The following is a 22,789-nucleotide window of genomic DNA, read 5'->3' as shown; positions in this document are numbered from 1 at the left end:
TCGGAATAATTCGGATAACGGATACGGGATACTCAACCTGTATATCTATATATATATATATGTATATCTATCTATCGATATATATATATATATATATATATATATATATATATATATATATATATATATATCTTTCTATCTATTTTATGAAAAAAAAAGGAGCTCACAAAATGAGCAATCCTATAGCAATCTTTACTAAAAGGGTATAAAAGCTCACATACATCTCAGAAGTTAACAGCATGGATAACAGTCACCGCATAGCATGGCACCATCCAGATATTATCACCGATTCCAAATGAACACAGCAGGAGGTGAATGACAGTGTCTCTCTCCACAAAATCAAGCACGGAACGGAACCAAGATTCAGTGTGTCAGGTAGCCACACCCCAATGCATTTCATCATCAAGGACTTCGTCAGGAGGCGTGGTAGTTGGTAAGTATGGCAGGGTTTAAATAGCTAGATAATTAGCAACCTCAATCAACCTCAAAAAGTAGCATACTCATAAGGATACAATGGAGCAATACAAATAAAAATGCATCTTAACAAATTCGAGCCCGTGAGACAAACTTCTATCACCGGACGAAAATACAGAGACTTTATTTAGAACCAGCAAATTTAATACAAGATAATATTTTTATAAAACACTACATGCATATATCAAATGCATATTTTCTACATACTATCAAAAATATATTATACACCACTCGCATTAAATGTTAATACAAATTTAATAATTTTTTTTTAATATAAAAAATAAGCACTTATTATATAATAACCTATTTCGGCATAAATGTAAAAATCTTTAAAAAAAACTATGAATATAGGAAATTGAATGACCTACATGAAAGAAGAAAAATAGTCAGTATCATAGATTATACACCGATAATCATATATCGGGAGACCCGCAACATTTCATCACCAACTGGGCTTCCAAAATATTAATACATATTAAATGACTATATTCACAAAGGAGGAGCGTCGACACCGATCTGCACAATGTCGATGAAAGCTCAACCACCATAGGTGCAGCGAGGGAGTGTTACCTCATACAACAACGCTGGACCGGTGGGAAAACCAAACACCGACACCTCTGTGCAGAAAAGGGACGATGTCGACACCCTCATTAAGACCCGTAGGAGACAAAGTATTCAAAACATATATCCAATATGGGTCTCTCTTAATTTAGCAAGAATATCACCAAGCGTAATGTGTTCTAGAGCCTTAAATGAAAAACCGTCTAAACTGGATGAACAGCAAGTAAAAAAATATATATATATACTTTGTAACAATCTTTGTAAATGTAAGCTCTAAAGTAATTCTTCTTGAAATCTTGATTTCTCATACTGAAATCTGTGTTCTTAATCTACTCGTGTGAGGCACACATACTACTGTTTTTTTAAAGTATTTACTCTAAGCATAGCAGAGGCTGTTGTGCATGGGAGGTGCCTTGTGTGTACAGGCACACCATAATGTTGGGCACCCTCACAGGTCGGCCTGCAGCTTTCTCTACATCCAATCACAGCTCTGCTCTTCCCCAAGAGCCGCCTCCAACACTGATAACCTATCTTCTCTTCTCCCGAGGCTGCTGCAATTGTACGGAGGATATAGCAGAGGAGGGGGTGATCTCCAAGTGCCGTGATTTGCTGGTTTTAGGGGTGGGGTCTAAAGCCAGGTAGTACATGCCCTCAGTAGAGTCTGCAGCTGCTGACAACAGGTAATACCTGCTCCCCCCCCATTACGCATATGACGGGGGCTCCTCCTCGCTTAAGGTGTACATACAAATTTGTACAGTATAATCATGCTAGACCAGCCCAGCAGGAGATGCTAGAGATGCCCAATACCCAGTTTTAGGTTCACCTCTCCAGCAATGCACATCCTATTAAAATGTGCTTTGCACACCTATACTGCTGTAGGAGAAGATTTAAAGCCCTTTCGTGAGTGTAGACCCAATATATCTTATTGTAAGGATAACGGGCATAACACAAACGTCATAACCACCTGACTCAGAGAGGGATCTAAGTGCTGGTGTGATGGTATAGGCTCCATTCTAGTTAATTTCAAATTTTGATTTAAAAGCAAAGAAGCTCTTCCCATTCTTTATTGTGTTTTCATGTTTATAACTAGGCCATCAAGTATTTTTAATATATGCTTTATATGGAGGGGTTTATTTGTTTCTTTCAGTTTAAAGGTGATGCAATGTTCTTGTGGCACAAAGGAGGTTGCGCTGTCTACCTGGGTATGCTTATGGAATAGCTCTGGTGGCAAAGACATTTTAAAATCCTGATTTTTGAAATGTTGAAGTACCTCTTCTCAGTTTGCTCTACCACACAGATTAAACCAGCAAGGCTTATAGGGAACTGGAATAAAATATTTACCAAAGGTAAGGTATCGGTCACTGTACAAGGTATTTTGACCAAGTGGCTACTCAATGGAATAGTCCATTTTTTATGAGAACAAGTACGGAAAATAATGAGATGGCACTACATATACACCTACAATAGGTAATGCATTAATTGGAATAAAAATACAAGGAATTTATTGCTAGATGTAAATATTTAGGACATAAAAGGCCCATATAAACAAGGACTAGTTTGATGCAACTGTAAATAAATTGATCCTGAATAGAGTAAACATAGATATTCTGTTTTTTTGTTTTTTTTATTAACATTTTTTTTTCCTGTCGTTTCTAATGATATCAGCTCCAAAACCGAAATGTATTTGTTCAGTCCAAACAGGCTCAGCAGAGCTAAAGGCGCTGCTTGACAGTCTACAAAACATTAATTAGATCTGGAAGCCAAAGGCAAACTTGTATTTGAGAAGAACCCCTCATAAGCCTGATGCACTATTTTAGACCGAGGAGAGTCAAGTTTCTAATGATAAATAGTTTGTCAGTGATCTCTATCCTCTCATATATCAGCAATGGGATTTTATTACGTCCATAAGGTATTGAAGATGCTAGTTTTCAGGTTCCTGTGGCTATACGTCACAGAACATTTCCAATCCTATAACAGTGATTCCAGTTCATTTGAATGCTTATTCCAAGAAGCTTCACAGAGGTACCAGTGTATATAGTGGATTTAGGAAAATTGTTGTCAAGTTGTGGCTATGTATGGACTATAATGTAGTGTTAGGAAAGTAGAAAGAAAATTTTTCACTTTTCTGCTGTAACAACGTGGCTGGATTGTGAATCTATCAACAATTCCATGAATTCTTTCACAGCAAATTTCTACAAAAGATGATAAATACCATACAATAAATGACTCCTCACAAATGTCTAATGATTCAGTGCTTAGCATGCCAAATGCAAGCTGCTCAATGTATGACCATAAGAACTGTCCTCAAATTGTTGGGAATGTTTTTATCTGCATTAAGGGTAGACCCATAAGCAAGATGGCGCATGCAGAGTCTTCAGTAAGTATTCCTAATGTTAAAAGATCACAATACTTTACTAGGCTACAATAACTGATTATCCAAAATGCCACGAACCCTGATTTGGTGGTAAAAATCAACTCTGAAGACCCAAGTGATGTCTCTTGTAGAACTAGAATCGATCATACGAACTACAGGCTCCAGTGCTACAGAATGGGTGGCCTGCCTCATCTTGAGGATAGCACAGTCAATGTGGTCAGGGAAAGAGGTAAATGTATACAACTATACAGGAAATTAGATGCATGCAACAGTTAACAGTTTCAGCAGCAGTTCATGGAAAAATGTCTGAATTTTAGTCAACATCTGGACAATGTTGACCTATTCATGGTGTGAATTCACCTCCAGAAGTTCCTCATATACTTTATTTTGTACAGGATGTATTAATTATACATATTTTATCCATATAGGTATCCGCACTGAGCTATTCAGGTTTCAAAAGAAAAAACATCCAGCAGGTCCGACTACCGACTCAGGTCTGATGTGCACTGGATCGTGCATCGAACCTGAGGGGGACATCAAACTGACCTGATTTGGGCCTAGTGTATGGGGGCCTTGAGTGATCAACATGTGCGAATACATAATATTCGCACATGTAGGTCTTTAACCTCCAAAGCTGATTTTGAGAAGCTTTGTACTAACGAGGGATCTTAAGGAGATGGTGTTTATGGGCAAGAATGTCACATTGGAATATATATGTTCGTCTCTTAATATTTACATTAGACAAACCTCTCAAAAGACAGAATTCATTGCATTTGTATATGGAGTGCCTTTTGTTGCCTTTTACCTAAAGGTATGAAGAATAAATCACTCCAAAAAAGTTAGCAAACGCCACTTTTGATATATTGTTAATTTTGTTGTATTTTGTTCTCCCCCCATAATCCTTTTTCTAGCTGAGCGGGCTTTGGACACAATGAACTTTGAAGTCATTAAAGGCAGACCAATTAGAATCATGTGGTCTCAGCGAGATCCTGGGCTTCGGAAATCTGGTGTAGGAAATGTTTTCATCAAGAATCTTGATGAGTCCATTGATAACAAAGCTCTGTATGATACATTTTCAGCATTTGGGAACATTTTATCTTGTAAGGTAAGTGAACTATTATTGACTGTTCTTTGTAACAAAGTTGTAATTACCAGCTGTTTAGCAGGGATATCCTATTAACCCCTGATCATGGGTAATAGGCTCGTCTAAGGATATCTAATCAGCCCTAATCAAGGATATCGTTTTGCATACCTACAAAGCAAAATACCCGTAAGCATCCCCGTTTTTACAGTAAAAATGGCTCTATGGTAATCCGAAATCACTGAACCTGTGTGTTTCAGTGAAGATTTTTTGCTCCTGATGCTTTATTGGAGCAATTAGGATATCCCTGATAAATCACATTCCTGCCCGCAGAGGCAGAATTCAGTCCACATATAATGTATATTGAATGTTTTATATGCAAGTGTATGTGCGCATATGTATCATGCTTGCCTACCTGACCCTCTCCATGAGGGAGAAAATGCTCTGTTCCTGGACTTCCCTGGTAATGTAGGATTGCCATCACCTGTGGTGAAACACCTTTCTTATCAATTAACTAGCTCACCACAGGTGATGGTAATCATACATTACCAGGGAAGGCCAGGAACAGAGCATTTTCTCCCTCACGGAGAGGGTCAGGTAGGCAAGTATGATATGTATATATATATATATCAAGAGAAAAATATTGATTGCTTTATTGGTGGTTGCAGGAGGGTACTAAATATTGTGTGTTTGAAATAGTTTATAAAAAAACAAAAACAAAGGTTTTTCTGACCCTTCTCCTAAAAATGGTGACAAGCAGACAGGAAGTTTAAATACTATAATCCCTGATCTTTAGAATGAATATCTTGGGTGGGCTGTAAAGACGCCCACGTTTGGTATCCATGTGAGCTGCTGGACAAATGCTCATGTTTTGTTTTGCTTTTTTTAACCCCTTACCGACGCAGCCTGTTTTTGCCTTCCTGACAGAGCCCTTTTTTTCAAATCTGACATGTATCACTTAAGTGGGGATAACTTTTTTTTGCTTTTACTTATCCCAGTGATTGAGATTGTTTTCTCGTGACACATTGTACTTCAGTGGTAAATTTTGGTCGATACAGTCTGTGTTTTTTTGTGAAAAATACCAAAATGTCGTAAAAAAATTGAAAATTTTGCAAAATGTTAAATTTTCTGCTTGTGAGACAAATAATCATATCACTCAAAATAGTTAATAACTAACATAGACCATATGTATACTTTATGTTTCCATCATTATTTCAACCTCCTTTTAATTTTTTTGGACACTAGGAGGCTTAAAATATGAATAGCAAATTCTAAAATTTTCAAGAAAATTTCAAACACTGATTTTTTTAGGGACCAGTTCAGTTCTGATGTGACTTTGAGGGACTTGTATGTGAGACACCCCCATATATGATGCCATTTCAAAAACTGCACCCCTCACAGTATTCAAAACAGCATTTTGGAAGTTTGTTAACCCTTTAGGTGTTTCACAGGAATTAAAACAAAGTGTAGGTGAAATTTCAAAATTTCATTTTTTTTGCAAATTTTCAATTTTAATACATTTTTCTAAGGAACACAGTAGATTTTACTAGAGAAATGTGACTAAAAATTGATTCCCCCAATTATTTTGTTTTCATAAATATCCTATATGTGGCCCTAGTGTGCACGTTGACCAAACCACAGGCTTCATAATAGAAGGAGCACCTTCTTGATTTTGGAGCCTCCTTTTTATGAGATTATTTTTTAGGCACCATGTAGGTTTCTAGGCACCATAAGATGCTAAAAGTTAGGAACCCCCCCACAAGTGACCCCATTTTGCAAACTACACCCCTCAGGGAATTCATCTAGGGGTATAGTGTACATTTCAAACCCCCAGGGGTTTCACCAATTTTGGTACAACTGGGCTGTGAAAATTAAAAATTACATTTTTTACACAAAAATGCAGTTCTGGCTCAAAATATTTCATTTTCACAAGGAATGAAGGAGACAAAGCACCCCAAAATCAGTGCCCCAATTTTCCCGAGTACGGCAATGCCTCATATGTGACCAAAAAATACCATTTGGGTGCATGGCAGGACTCAGAAGGGAAGGAGTGATATTTGGATTTTGCAGCACACATTCTGGTGGAATGAATGGTGGGTGCTATGTCGCATTAGCAAGACCCCCGAAGCACCAATACAGTGGAACCCTCCCACAAGTGACCCCATTTTGCAAACTACACCCCTCAGGGAATTCAACTAGGGGTATAGTGTACATTTCAAACCCCCAGGGGTTTCACCAATTGTGGTACAACTGGGCTGTGAAAATGAAAAATTAAATTTTTTTACACAAAAATGCAGTTCTGGCTCAAAATTTTTCATTTTCACAAGGAATGAAGGAGACAAAGCACCCCAAAATCTGTGCCCCAATTTCTCCCGAGTACGGCAATGCCTCATATGTGACCAAAAAATACCATTTGGGTGCATGGCAGGACTCAGAAGGGAAGGAGTGATATTTGGATTTTGCAGCACACATTCTGGTGGAATGAATGGTGGGTGCTATGTCGCATTAGCAAGACCCCCGAAGCACCAATACAGTGGAACCCCCCACAAGTGACCCCATTTTGCAAACTACACCCCTCAGGGAATTCATCTAGGGGTATAGTGTACATTTCAAACCCCGAGGGGTTTCACCAATTTTGGTACAACTGGGCTGTGAAGATGAAAAATTACATTTTTTTACACAAAAATGCAGTTCTGGCTCAAAATTTTTCATTTTCACAAGGAATGAAGGAGACAAAGCACCCCAAAATCTGTGCCCCAATTTCTCCCGAGTACGGCAATGCCTCATATGTGACCAAAAAATGGCAGGACTCAGAAGGGAAGGAGTGATATTTGGATTTTGCAGCACACATTCTGGTGGAATGAATGGTGGGTGCTATGTCGCATTAGCAAGACCCCCGAAGCACCAATACAGTGGAACCCCCCCCCCCACAAGTGACCCCATTTTGCAAACTACACCCCTCAGGGAATTCATCTAGGGGTATAGTGTACATTTCAAACCCCCAGGGGTTTCACCAATTTTGGTACAACTGGGCTGTGAAAATGAAAAATTACATTTTTTTACACAAAAATGCAGTTCTGGCTCAAAATTTTTCATTTTCACAAGGAATGAAGGAGACAAAGCACCCCAAAATCTGTGCCCCAATTTCTCCCGAGTACGGCAATGCCTCATATGTGACCAAAAAATACCATTTGGGTGCATGGCAGGACTCAGAAGGGAAGGAGTGATATTTGGATTTTGCAGCACACATTCTGGTGGAATGAATGGTGGGTGCTATGTCGCATTAGCAAGACCCCAGAAGCACGGTGAAATGATGAACCTAATAATCCATAGATGTGTGGTATATTTTAAAGCACTCCGTCATACATAGGCCGGGTTTGTCGGGGCAAGTTTCACAGTGGAAAATAGTTTGCTTTCTTATTCCCTTTTTATAGCAAACTTTGCACCTTTTTTGTGTCCTGCCCTTTTTTCCAGTGGAGGGGATTTCGTTAGGAAAATGCTGCCCTGATACAATACGGGGGGCCAGTACTAGAAGTACTGGGGCCCTCTGCCTGCTGGTTCCCAAATATTAGGCCCTTTATGACTTCCTCTTGAAAGTGCATAAATGTCCCCGTCTGGCTGGTAGAACGGAATAGTACGTAAGCGTTATACAGTGCCATCTAAATGATATACACGGCCAGCTTCTTATACCATATTTTGGTTTTCCGCAGGGCACTGTACGGCTTCAGTACCTGATCTGAAAGATCCACTCCGCCCATGTACTTATTGTAATCTAGGATACAAATAGGTTTTGAGGTGTGGGTACTGGTACCTCGTACAGGGACGGAGGTGGTACTGTCTCCGTGAATTGTTGTCAGTATAAGGACATCCCTCTTGTCCTTATATTTGACCAACAACATATTTTCGGTGCATATTCCCCTGCTTTCACCCTTTCTCAGTAATTGGGCAACGTGCGTTTTTGGGAGGCCTCTTTGGTTTTTGCGCACAGTACCGCAAGCTGCTGTACCTCTTGAACCAAGGGCCTTAAACAGGGGGATGCTGGTGTAAAAGTTATCCACATAGAGGTGATAACCCTTATCCAGGAAGGGGTGCACTAAATCCCAGACAATCTTTCCACTAACACCTACGAGGGAGGGGGGGGCATTCTGGCGGTTCAATTCTTGTGCCCTTCCCTTCATATACCCTAAACCTGTGGGTGTACCCTGAGGTACTTTCGCACAGCTTATACATTTTTATGCCATACCTTGCCCTCTTATTGGGAAGGTACTGGCGGAATTTAACCCTTCCTTTAAAATGTATAAGTGACTCGTCTACACAAATGAATTTTTGGGGGATGTACATCTCAGCAAATTTGGCGCTGAAATGATCAATGACCGGCCTGACTTTGAATAGCCGGTCAAAGGTGGGATCATCTCTGGGTGGGCACTGTGCATTATCGTTGTAATGCAAAAATTTAAGGATCGTCTCAAAACGAGTCCGGGTCATGGCCATACGATAAAGTGGGGTGCTGTACAGAACATCTGTACTCCAATATTGCCTAATTTCTGGCTTTTTAACTATGCTCATATGTAACACCAGACCCCAAAACGTCATCATCTCTACTGCATCTACAGTAGTCCACCTAGCAAATGATGACGTGGGGTTTTGGGCAATAAACTGCTGGGCATATAAATTACTTTGGTCCACCATTAAATTTATAAAATCATCAGAGAAAAAGACTTTGAAAAAGTCAATTTCTTTGAGGCCTGTACTATCAAATTGGATTCCTGGGTTGGCCAAAAACTCAGGAACCTGGGGCTCAAAATTGTCTGGTGGTGGGGTCCATACGAGATCAATCATTGGGGGGGGGTCTCAGCTGCTCTACGGGGGCGTCTTTGAGGGGGTCCCTCATCACTAGAGGAGGAAGAGGAGCTTAAGACAAATGCCAATTCATCGCTTACTTCTCTGGCTGTGTCAGTGTCAGAGGCAAGAAGGGCATATGCCTCCTCCGCTGAAAACAGTCTTTGCGATGATTGGGACATTTTTATTATTTTTAAGTGTAGTGTTTCAACACGTGTATAGTGTAGGGGGGGGTACAAACTTTATTTCAACACGGGGGGTATGTAGTGTGTATGTAGTGCTTTAACACGTGTAAGAAAAAAAAAAAGCTCCTGCGCCAAAAATTGAGCACAGATGTTGGTCAGTAACGTCCGTCACTGATCAGCGCTCAGCGGGCACAGGACACCCACAAAAGCACAGTGGGTGTAAAAACATTTAAAAAAAAAAAACCCACAGCACTCTCCAAAAAAAAAAAAATTAAAAATAACTGCTGAGTCAAAGGCAACAGAAATTTGATCAAAAAAAAAAAAATTAGTTCAACCCTGTGCCAAAAATGCTGATCAGTGATGTACGTCACTGATCAGCGCTCAGCGGCCACAGGACACCCACAAAAGCACCGTGGGTGTAAAAACAATTTAAAAAAAAAAACCCACAGCACTCTCCAAAAAAAAAAAAATTCAAAAAACTGCTGCTGAGTCAAAGGCAACAGAAATTTGATCAAAAAAAAAAAATTAGTTCAACCCTGTGCCAAAAATGCTGATCAGTGATGTACGTCACTGATCAGCGCTCAGCGGCCATAGGACACCCACAAAAGCACAGTGGGTGTAAAAACAATTTAAAAAAAAAAACCCACAGCACTCTCCAAAAAAAAACAACTGGTGATCAGTGATGCAACACTGATTAGCAGTGAGGGGCAGCAGGCACACCACTGTGGGTGCAACCTGACAGGGTATATATAAAAAAAAAAATAACCCTGCACCCCAAAAAATGTGCTGATCAGTTAGTTTATACTGATCAGCACAAAAGGGGGGCAGCAGGGGGCAGCAGATACAAAATTATAGCACACAATATATATATCTCTGACACAATGACGCTGCAGCAGCAGCACAAGCAGACAGGAAGCAAGAGCAACCAGGAAGCAACCAGGAAGCACCAATAGCTGGCAGCACGGATGCCACCAACGCTGATCAGGTCAGTATAGGGCACAGATGGGCACGGAGACCGCTCTGCACGATGTTCCTGACCGGAATGGCGGCTGCAGGGCTGTCTCCGTTACCTCATTTGAGGTGTATTGGCGGTGATTGGTCCGTCGGTCTGACGGACCAATCACAGCCTTTGGGGGCAGGTGGGGTGAGGTGGGGTGACCACCAGTGACACCCTTACACCCGGTGGTGATTGGTGCTGTACTTAACAGCACCAATCACCACGATCCCTGTGTCACCGGCGAACGTTATTCGCCGGTACACAGAAAACGCTGTAATTGGCTGTTCACATTGAACAGCCAATCACAGCGATCGCCGATGGGTGGGGGAATCGCTGCCCCCCCTGGGCAATGAGGGAAGATGTCTGCTGTCAGGGACAGCAGACATCGTCCCTCTGTCACCGCGTCTATAGACGCGGTGACAGTTAAATGGCATGACGTACATTTATGCCATGTGTCGGGAAGTACATCCCGACCATGACGTAAATGTACGTCAAATGTCGGGAAGGGGTTAAGGGATAAGTCTGAGTTTGTTTAGCCTCCAGCAGGGCAACCAAACCTGGGTGTAATTAAATTCCGCCCCTTTTGTAAAAATATGTATTTACTATTATTTTATTAATTATAACAATTTTATAAATTGATGTATAGTGTAGTCCATGAATAGTGATATCCTCTTTTGCGTCCGGAAATGGGAGATTAAGTATTCCAGATCCAGTATGTAAACACCAGTTTCTGAAAATTCAAATTAGAGTTTAATTGGTTACAGTATATTAGCAATGTACTTTGACAGAATTTTTTTTTAAGGATCATCGTGATCCATGGAGAATAGGTTTGTTTTAGTTCTTGCAATTACAATTCTAATAAAATTGATATGTTTTAAAGTATATGCAAATAAAAGTTTGCAAGTGTAGTTTTTCTGAAGTTCTGCACTTTTTTTTTTCAGGTGCTAGAATGAATGAGCTTGTGAGGTGAAAATGTCCAGAATGTATAGTGTGTAAGATGTGTTTGACACAGAGATGTAGTGATGAATGTGAATATCAATAATAGGTACTTGTTTCCTAGCATGGCGCCAGCGATAAAAATTGTATCCATCGGGACCCCAAAAATCGCGACCATCGCATGCGATGCGATGGATGCGATTTTTACATTGGCCCCAATGTTAAATGCCTCCCAGGCCCCAATTTTTATTGTTTCCCAACCCTGATGGGTCAAATGCCCCCATTGTTAACGCCACCCCACAATGAACGCGAACCCGAAGCGTGGCGAGCCCGCGAGGGGCAGCGGTACGCGTCCTCTGACCTTTTCATTACCCCCACTATCCACGTCGGCGTGGAGTTGATTTTATATAGTGTGGCGAGCGGACGCGCATTACTTCACAGATATTACACGTCCCCTCGCGGGGCTCACTGTGCTCGCCACACTTGTGGCTCGCTGTACTAGCCACACTATATAAAATCAACTCCACGCCGACGTGGATAGTGGGGGTATGAAAGGGTCGGAGGACGCATGCCGCCACGCTTCGGGTTGGCGTTCATCGTGGGGTGGCGTTAACAATGGGGGGGGCATTTGTCATGTAAAATACTCATAAGGGTGGGTAAACAATGAAAAATCGGGTCCATTGGCCCATTTAACATTGTTCCCTATATAAAATTGCGTCCATCGCATGCCTTAACTTAAGGCATGCGATGGACGCGATTTTTTCATTGTCGGGGAAAAGGCTAAAAATAGCCCTAAAATCGCGTCGGTCGTGTCCATTGCATACCTTAAGTTAAGGTATGCGATCACCTACGACGGGCGCCGTGCTAGGAAACAAGTACCCAATAATATTTACTATATCCACTTAAATTCAAGATTGTGCTGGAAAATTTGTAAAAAGCATTTTATAAAAAGCCAACTTTTATTGTTCTTTGTGTGTGATGTTTATAATACCAATTTCATGTTTTTGAGTGGACTGACCTAGGTTTTTTCGGGCCATTCTCGTCCCCGTCAGTAAAGCCCCATACACATTAAACAAGTCCCCAGTGATGCGATATTGGTGGCGGGGTGCTGGCATCGGCAAGTGCAATGACACTTATTATGCTAGGGGGAAAAGGGAACGCCGGTCATGCTGTGGCTGCAGCATGACCGTCGTTAACAAGGACTTCCTAATACGAACATGTTCAGACAAAGGAGGGGGTTGTTAATGACATGGAGTGTACATACTAGGCAATATTGCAAACAATAGCGAGCGATATTGTGAACTATAAATAATAAACATGCCATGGTAGTTAAATTCAATGAGCATAATACAAGCAAATTGGAAAAATTTACCAAATCAATCAGATTACATCCTAGCAGAGCTCAGATCCAACTGTGTGCCTCCTCTAGCAAGAGAGTGGGACTGAGAGGGTTCAATATTTATAGTGCATAGATCAGTGATTTTCAACCTTTTTTGCCTTGCGGCACACTAAATAAGATTTAAAAATTGCCAGGGCATAAAACATTCGCCCCCACAGGAAAAAAAAATCAAGCCTATTGGCCTCCATATAAAAACAATCACACTGGTCCCCACAGGAAACAAACATAAAATACATTTCCCCTTTACATGAAAAGAAGAGACCAGTAAATAACAGTTGACCTGGTGTTGGCTGTAAACTGGTTTGGGCATTTCTAGATCTGGGGGCACACTTGAGAACAGCTCAAGGCACACTAGTGTGCCACGGCACAATGGTTGAAAAACACTGGCATAGATGGTAAGGTCACTTTCATAAGTGCAAGTGCAACAGGGCTCCACTTATTAACCCCTTCCCGACATTTGACGTATATATACGTCATGGCCGGGAAGTACTTCCCGACACATGACGTATATATACGTCATGACTTCAAACTGTCACCCCGTCTCGAGTCGAGGTGGCAGAGGGACAATGTCTGCTGTCCCTGACAGCAGACATCCTCCCTCATTGCCCGCTGTCCCTGACAGCAGACATCCTCCCTCATTGCCCAGGGGGGGCAGCGATGCCTCCCGTCTTGGGCGATCGCTGCTATTGGCTGTTAAAAAGTGAATAGCCAAAAGTAGCGTTGAAATGCATTGAGTGTAAAATTTAGACTCTGCTGCCCCCTAGCGTCCAAAAAAAATAAAGGCGGTTTAAATAATGATTTAAAAATAAAGAATAGATATGGTCTTTGTTAGTTATTAACTATTTTGAGTGATATGATTATTTGTCTCACAAGCAGAAAATGGAACATTTTGCAAATAGCAAAATGTTCCATTTTTTCACGACACTTTGGTATTTCCCCCCCCCCAAAAAAAACTGTATCGACCAAATTTCACCACTAATTTAAAGTACAATGTGTCACGGGAAAACAATCTCAAAATCACTGGGATAAGTAAAAGCAAAAAAAAGTTATACCCACTTAAGTGATACATGTCAGATTTGAAAAAAATGGCTCTGTCAGGAAGGCAAAAACTGGCTGCGTCAGGAAGGGGTTAAAATCCCGTAACTGGTAAATTTGAAACAACGGGGAAAATATGGACCAACTCACATATTTAACCCCTTCCCGACACATGACGTATATATACGTCATGAGTCGGTTGCGGGGGAATCAAGCCAGCTCACGGAGTGAGCTGGCTTGAAAGAGAGCAGGTAATGGCTGTATATTACAGCCAGGTACCTGCTCTCACGGCCACGAGCGGCGAGTTTGCAGATCGTGGCCGTTTAACCCTTTAAGCACCGCGGGAAAAGCGCCCGCAGTGCTTAAATAGCTGATCGGAGGGGGGGCGCCCCCCTCCGGCGCCGATCGGGGCCCCCCGCGGCGAGATCGGAGGGTGCCGATCGGTTGCCATGGCAGCCAGGGGTCTAATGTAGACCCCTGTGCTGGCCATGTCAGCATACCTATTACATCCTGCCTGAGGCAGGATGTAATAGGAAGTGCTGAAAATCACTATGTTCAGCCATAGAGCTCTATGGCTGAACCTAGTACAGGCGATCGTGCCCCCTAGTGGTCAAGTACACTAGGGGGCCTTGTAGTAAAAGTAAAAAAAAAAAAAAAAAATAAGTTTAAAAATAAAAAAAAAAAAAAAATATTAAAAGTTCAAATCACCCCCCTTTCCCCATTTCACAAATAAAAATAAATAAAAAATAAAAAAATTAAACATATTTGGTATCGCCGCGTTTCTAAAAGTCCGATCTATTAAAATATAACATTAGTTATCCCACACGGTTAAAGGCGTAAACGGAAAAACATTCCCAACGCCAAAACTATGTTTTTTGGTCGCATCGCCTACCCAAAAAAATGTAACTAAAAGAGATCAGAAAGTCGCACATATCCCATAATGGTATTAATTAAAAAGTACACTTCAGCCCGCAAAAAATGAGCCCTCACCTAGGTCTGTAGGTGGAAAAATAAAAAAGTTATAAGCCGCAGAACATGGCGACGCGACGCAAATTAGAAAAAACGTAAAATTTTCTATTTTTTTTTTTAGTGGTAAAACGTAACGAAAACTATATAAGTTTGGTATCACCGGAATCGTAACGACCCATAGAATAAAGATAACCCATCATTTTAAACGAACTATGAACACCAAAAAAACCGTAACCAGCGCAAAATTGTGGAATTGCGTTTTTTTTCCTTTTTACCCCACATTGAATTATTTCCTGATTCCCCAGAATATTATACGGTATAGTAAATGGTACCATTAAAAAGTACAACTTGTCCCGCAAAAAAGCCCTCATGTGTCTATATAGCCGGAAAATTAAAAAAGTTACGCTTATTTGAACGCGAGGAGGAAAAAAAAAAAATTAACAAAAAACGCCCGGTTGGGAAAGGGTTAAAACATATTGCCATCTGAATGAGTAAACACAAGCCGCTAAAACACCTTCATAGTGATGTACGCTCCACCCCACTATTTTCGCTTCTCGTTTGTTTTAGACCCTGTTTACAATCCAAATGCGCTAAATCACGCTGCGCCAAAGTGAAAGGTGCACCACGCGTGGCTCCACAGGGAAACTGTCCTGTGGATAAACTCCTAAAAATAGAGGAGTTCCTTATTTTTTACTATCAATTTAACGGGACGCAGGAAGTGCATTACAAATGTATTCCACCACACCAAAAGTAGTGGAACTATATAGGAACCACTACTCTCTGCTGTGGGGATTTTTTTTAAAGGGGTCCTCCCGGACATATATGCATTCCAAAGTGTATTCCATTGCCCTAGAATTTTCTTATTCCCAATTAATGGAAGCTTTTGAGGAAGTTATGAACCTACCCATACTGTATGTTTCACAGTGGTTCTCACTACAATAAATACCAGACACTGAATTTGAATGCTAAGCAATCATTTTCTTACACATATTTAGTGCTAGTTACACATCATGTTCTATGTAGTGCCAGTTACAGATGTCCCCAGTAGTGCTTATAGCAAAAAGTACATTCTGGTAAATATGGTTTTCGGAATAATGGATATTACGATATAATCTGGCGCCCTGTATAGGGTCTAACATAGCCAAACTTTATAACCTTAATGTTCAATCCAGATCGCTTTATCAAGTATGCACATAAGGAGTCCGTAAATTCAATATTTATTAAGTCTTTTTACATATAAAATAGTTAATATATTTCATACAGTGCAACTTTTTACATCTTTGTACACTTGAAATTGTTAGATGGTAAATAGAATAACCCATCACGGGTTTTCTAAAAATTACAGCATATAAAAAATAAAATTCCAATTGGGACTTCCAGTGGCCTATATAAACAATCATGTTGGCTTACAATAACACTGAAGAAGTATAAAATATATACATAAGGGGGGGGGTGGTTGGGTGGAATAAGCATAAAAAACATACCACATTAGTGTACCAAATATAGGATCTCATTCCATACCAATAATTTGAAGGGAATTCTGTGTTCAAGTACATTTATACCAAGGGAGACCTTTTTACTGTCGACCTTCCCAGTGTCAACATTCCGATCCTGTTGACCTTAGCCATGTTGACCTATTTTATGTGTCGACCTAAGCCCGGTCTACCTTTTTTTGTCGTCATCATAATGTATGTCGTCCTTCATAGTGTCGACCCTATGACCTATACACGGAAGCTATTACCTTAAATTGCTACAGCAGGCATTCCCAACCACGGTCCTCAAGGCACACCAACAGTGCAGGTTTTAGTGATATCCAGGCTTCAGCACAGATGGATTAATCAGAATCACTCAGGTACTAATTAAGTCACCTGTGCTCAAGCCTGGATATCTACAGAACCTGCACTGTTGGTGTGCCTTGAAGACCGTGGTTGGGAATGCCTGGCCTACAGCAATTCTGCATTCTGCTTGCTGTGCTCTCCAGGTTTTTTTATGCCTGTATTTTGTTACTAATTTACTAAAAATCCACGTTTAAAGAGACAGGCTCCAATAAGTTCCTGTTCAAGCAAAGAGCTGGTAGCATAACACTATCCTACTGCTCCCTGGTTTTGGTACCCTACAGTCAATGGGCATGTGTGGTTGTTGGTTTGCTCATGTGTCACCATGTGCCAATGAAGAGGGAAAAACATATTCCACATCATTGATTGGGTAGTGCTTTACAATACAGATGGAGAATGACCCAAAACCTACTGCAGAAGCCACTCAAGAGTTGTTGTTTTTTTAAGGCAAAGTGGATTATTCTTCAATGGCCAAGCCAGTCGCATGTTCTCGACCTGATCAAGCATGCATTTTAATTGCTGAAGACAATACTAAAGTCTAAAAGACCCATGAACAAACAGCAACTGAATCCAGCTGCAGTAAAGCATCGCAAAGGAGAAAATTCAGCATTTGGCAATGTCTATGGGTTCCAGCCTTCAGGCAGTCATTGGGGAGTATTCAATGGTTTTATTCTCCGTGTGCAGCGAATCCTGTTTAGGATTCGCTGCACAGTCGCAGGGTTCACGAGGGCTGCAGCATTCGCTGCCAGCCCTCCGTGTCACCCTATTCAATTCAGCAGGTAACAAGCTGGGACCAGAGTGAAGTGAATATCTAATGAGCGGCTCCCGGCCCCCTGCTGGTGAAAGTGTTAAAAAAAATGTTAAAAATAATAAAATAAAAGTAAATCTATATTCAAGCACATGAATAAAAATAGCATGCCTCTTCACCGGAAAAAAATCCGATTTTTTGACACCCAAAACAATAAAAAACTTTATTTTAAAAGATCACTTTCCAGTTCACCTTAAAAAGATGTCAAATGCAAAATGGTGAATCATGGCAAAAATCAGGGAGAAAGCAATTCGCTATCCTAGCATTGAATACACTCTCGGCGAATCCCAGTGAAAACCCCATTGAAATACACCAGCGAAATGCAGCGAGCATGAAATGGAGAACTGGCCGGCATTCACTGTTGGCTCTCGGTGAACAGTGAACATTGAATAGGGTGAATCAGATTTTCAGTGAAACAAATTCACTGCAAGGAGTGAAAACAGCCCAATTCGCCAAAAAACTGTGAATCGGGAGCATTTAATACTGCCCATTGGCTGCAAAGTGTGTAAAAAGTAGTAAAAATAATTTATGATCATGTTCATTTATTGTTACAATAAAAATGTAAATGACAAAAATAAAAATAGTTTCAATTCCTAAATGTTTTACACCTTAATTGCATCTAGATTATTTAATTCTAAATCCAGATGGGTTACAGAGCTAAACTGATAAAAAATTGTTCCTACTGTAGCTAGGCGTGTGAGTGTGTGTAAGAGATTCAAAAAGTTTATTGTATTTGCACACATTCATTTGCGGCAAAATTCTTTGCATTTCTGGTGGCTGCTGTATGTTTTCCCTTGGAGACAGTTTTTGTAATGTCTCAGAGTAATTTATTACTAAAGGATAATGAAGCAATCACCCTTTAGTGTAGTAATTTATTGACCAACAGTATAAATTGGTTAATGTACAAATTTCCCTTTTTAAATTAGTGCTGCGGTGTATATGCAACATAGCTTACAACTTGTGGCATAATGCACTTTGCATACATTTTAGAGTATGCATAGTGCATTATGCCGCTATTTGTACGTGTATGCATTGACTTGCTACAGTTTGCTGCTATATGCAGCATAGCTTAGAAGGCCATATGTGTAAGTATCTAGCATAGAGATAAATCAGCACATCAAAAATAGAGCTTTTTGGAAAATACATGAATCGCAAACCAGGGTCCTTTTTCTTTCTGTCGACCAGATATGGACCAAACTGAACCGTGCCTCAAGTGCTCCACTATGCAGCATTCACATGTAGAAACAATAAATGGTGGCTGCCATTTCTTAATATTTTGGTTTAAAATTGCGCAGCATATACAGTGAGTAAAAAATCAAACAGAAAAAATAACTACATATCTGATCCCGGAAATGTGACCATTTTATATTCGCATACCGCAGCCACTGATCTCAAAACATCGTCTATCTTCCATCTGTCCCTAAAATCTGATCTTGTGTGATTTGGATTGCATATGAGTCCCGGCCTCATGATCCGGTGCCATTTCACAAAGGAGACTTTGACTTGTGTCTGCTCTGACCTTTCTTCTGTTTAAAAAAAAAAAAGAAGGTACTTATACTGTATGTTGGGTGCCCACTAAGCTATTTATAAGCTATTTTATATAATTTTTACGCGTCCCCTCGCGGGGCTCGCTACGCTCGCCACGATTCGGGCACGGTGGATCGCTGCGCTCGCCACACTATATAAAATCAACTCCACGTGGACATGGATGAGCGTACAAACTATAGTGGGCGCCCAACTAACATATAAGTACCAAAAAATAATTACTTTGAGACTTTATCTTTATGTAAAAAATAGATTGTAAGAAATGTAATTGTGTTAAAATGGAGCTCTGAGGGCTTAGTACAATGACATACATGGTATATGTATGTTATTGTACTCAGCCCTCAGAGGTCCATTTTAACACAATTACATTTCTTACAATCTATTTTTTTACTTTTTAACCTCCATAACCATGAATTAGCATAGCTACTTTAATATACATATAATTAATAATATAAAACCTAACAAGACTTGATATATTAGTCTTTAGCATAAGTCTCTGATATTTGTGGTAATCTGGGTTTTACTCGGCAGGTGTACAGTGCACTTATTACAGTCAACCTTTTTCTTAGATACTAAAATATACTTAAATTTCATTGTATAATTATTGCAAACTTAATTTTGCAAAATTCTAATCTTTCATCACTCAAACATTGTGTAGTTGTGTCTCTCAGGACATAGTACATTCTTGGTCTACTTTATAAAGGAATTCCGCTATTACAAATGACACTGGAAAAGCCATTAGCTTAAATAATCAAATAGGGAATTGTTAAGATAAATCCATATATAAGTTTATTTAATATGATTTAATCTGCCTAAATAAGCAGATGCATTCTGCATTATCAAGATGCTATTGAAGATCTTGGAATTGTAGATTGCAAGCTTTATTTGTTTTACTAGTGTCACAGTCATGGATGTACTCTATACTGTACCTTGGTATTGGCATAGAGGCACAGTCTAATGTGGCAGTTATATTAATCAGGGCCCCCACAAAGAGGGTTGGATTTAGCTGCACCTGACACGTAGGTTGCATCTTTATGCACTGGTGCAGACACTGGCGCAGCAGACTGCAATGGAACTGGTTGGCTGGATCATGGAGTGAAGCACAGATACGGGACAAAAGAGAGCTTTGGTGTCAATCTCCACTTCTCTTCTGCCTACCACCCTCAGAGTAATTGACTGCCTGAGCGAGTAAATCGAGGTTTGGAGACGTTTATCCGAATTATGTTTCTGCCTAGCAATATGACTGGGTATCCTTCTTACCATATTGCTCTCCAGAAATTAGAAGTATATTGTACCTCTCGGCCAGAAACCATGTCCTTGCAGAAGTGCACACTGAAAACTTCCCTTCTGTCAAATTCAGGGCTGAATGTAAAGTTTATTTTAAATTTGAGCAAAAATGTGTGGTATTGGAGAATCTTTCCACTAACCAGATTGTATAGAATGCATGACAAGAGGCAGCTCTATAATAAAGTCCATGGCGATGTGGGTCCAACGATGATAGCCATCACCAGGAGTGGAAGCAGTGAACCCATAGAAAAGTGCAGTGGCATCTTGGGCTGAGTGCAGATGGTACAGGATTCCACAAAATCATCTACATTTCCTCTACCTCCCCATGGCAGCATACTTCTGGGTTTCCGCCCCCTTGGGTAGATATCTGAAAGGAACAAAAAAGACACTGCCCCTATATAAGGACCGCCCCCAATAGGCTCTGTGTCTTTTTTTCCTTTCAGGGTAGATGTATGGCTTACCCTGTGCAGAAGCTGCGGTCCTGTTCCTCTGCCCAGTGCAGTTGAGAATTTGGCATCTTTGAGGGACCCCGACTGCCGAGAGCAGTCTGGGACGTCTATCTGCTGAGGGACACTGCCGTCCAGTACGGCTAGGGTAGATGTGCCCGGTGACGGAATTGCGCGGCCGGAGTCTGGCGTCAGTGGCACCCGGAAACAAGCAGGTGGCTGGAGCCGGGACACGTGTAGTGGCTATGTCATCAGGCGGTGCCCGGAAGCAAACAGGTGCCCGGAGCTAGGACGCGTGTATTGTCTGATTTCATCAAGAGGCGCCCGGAAGCAAACGGGTAGCCGGGGGGGGGCGGGGCACAGGATTTAAAACCAGCCTGTAAACCTTAGAGGGGGCTGCGGACTTCTCTCTTAAACCAGCAGACAGAGGTAAGGCCCTGTGGAGCAGCGGCGCTGCTAGGGCAATGGCATTATCAGTTAAAATGTACAAGTTGATTTTGCCTTACAAAAGTTTTTGTTGACAGTGCGAGGCATACTTCTGTGCTTGTTGGTATATAATGGAGGAAGAAAAAAAGCAGGGTAAGCCAGGACTATTTTTTGGGGGTGTTATTCCTTTACTGTTACTGATATTTAGTAATATATAATCTCTGGCTTGTGATAGGTCAGAGCCCAGTAAGGAGAAAGCTGAAGGGAAGGCTAAATATAAAAGCTTCATACAGCAAAGTGCGCTTTGTGTGAAAAGAATCTGCCTGAAAAGTGTTCAAGGTCTACTTGTGACAAGTGTAGGGGGTCCCAGCAAATGGGTTTACCTCAGATGACAGAGCTGGTCTCGTTATTAAAAACAGCTCTAGCAGATACATTTGTGACCAAAGAGGATTGGGCAAAGGCTCCTACTAAAAGGAGTAGAGTTGTGCTGTCAGACTCGGATGACGCAGAGGCAGGTCCTGCAGTCAGAGCTGAGGAAGAAACAGAAGAGGGAGAAGTGTTTCAAGAAAAAGATGAAATAGATTTCAACCCAGATCTGCTTGAGAACCTATTGTGCCTCATAAATAAATCTCTTAATATTGAAGATACCCAAGAAGAGGGGAAACTTCAAGATTTGCTGTTTTAAGGATAAAAAGAAAAAGGTGAAGCAATTTCCCTTATCAAAACACTGAAAGAAGTAGTGGAAGAGGAGTGGCTTCACCCTGATAAAAAAGTACCAGTTCCAATAAGAGTACAAAAAATGTACCCATTTGACCCTGAGCAGGTCAAAACCTGGGAAGAGGTGCCAAAAGTAGATGCCGCCATTGCTCGCATATCAAGAAAGACGACACTCCCTCTAGAGGACGCAAATGTATTTAAAGACTCTATGGAGAGAAAAATAGAAATTCATTTAAGAAAACAGCATGTGACAGCAGGAGCTGCAATAAAGGCATCCTCGCAATGGCAATCACATCTAGGGTTCTTAGGTCCTGGTGCCAGGATCTCGAGTCCGATATGCTAGATGGAATAAAGAGGGCAAAATTGATGAAAATGGTGCAAAATATTCAGATGGCTGTAGAGTTCCTTTGCGATGCATCTCTAGATGTGGTACGGCTGGCAGCAAGATCTAGTGCGACTAATACGGTAACAACGAGAGCTCTTTGGCTTAAGCCATGGGCAGCAGATAATCAAAAAATAAGTTGATATCTATTCCCTTCCAGGGCAAATACTTGTTCGGTCAACAGCTGGACAAAATTATTACCAAGATATCTGGGGGTAAGTCTGTATGGCTACCCCAAGATAAAACTGCAAGAAAAGGTCAATTTAATAAAAGTTCCTGATTATTCAACAGCGGAATACAAAGAAGCAAAAACGTTATAGGCCTGGCAGGAACTTTAGGAGACCCTGGTTCTGGAATAGTAACACTTTTCGTGGCCAAGGGGCAGAGAAGGCAGGTTTGCCTTCCGTCAAACACAATGACGCCAGGGAAAGGGTTGGCGGCAGGCTAATGCATTACATACAAGTCTGGTGCCAATTGTCCCAGGACAGGTGGG

The 22,789-nt window shown here is 41.0% G+C and overlaps 1 protein-coding gene across 2 annotated transcripts in view; it reads left to right on the top strand.

The window, feature by feature from the left end:
• LOC146008105 (embryonic polyadenylate-binding protein) overlaps positions 1 to 22,789 on the top strand; it is a 155,314-nt gene that overhangs the window by 42,357 nt on the left and 90,168 nt on the right. For both annotated transcript variants that reach the window (XM_083147041.1, XM_083147042.1), the window contains exon 3: positions 4,321 to 4,514. In XM_083147041.1, coding sequence (XP_083003167.1) covers positions 4,321 to 4,514 — 194 coding nt within the window. The remainder of the gene's footprint in view (positions 1 to 4,320; positions 4,515 to 22,789) is intronic.

This window comes from Crinia signifera, chromosome 6 (assembly GCF_055691185.1).
Source record: "Crinia signifera chromosome 6, ASM5569118v1, whole genome shotgun sequence".
NCBI lineage: Eukaryota > Metazoa > Chordata > Amphibia > Anura > Myobatrachidae > Crinia > Crinia signifera.
Note: the sequence above shows the minus strand (reverse complement) of the source record. Positions and strands in the feature narration are given on the sequence as shown.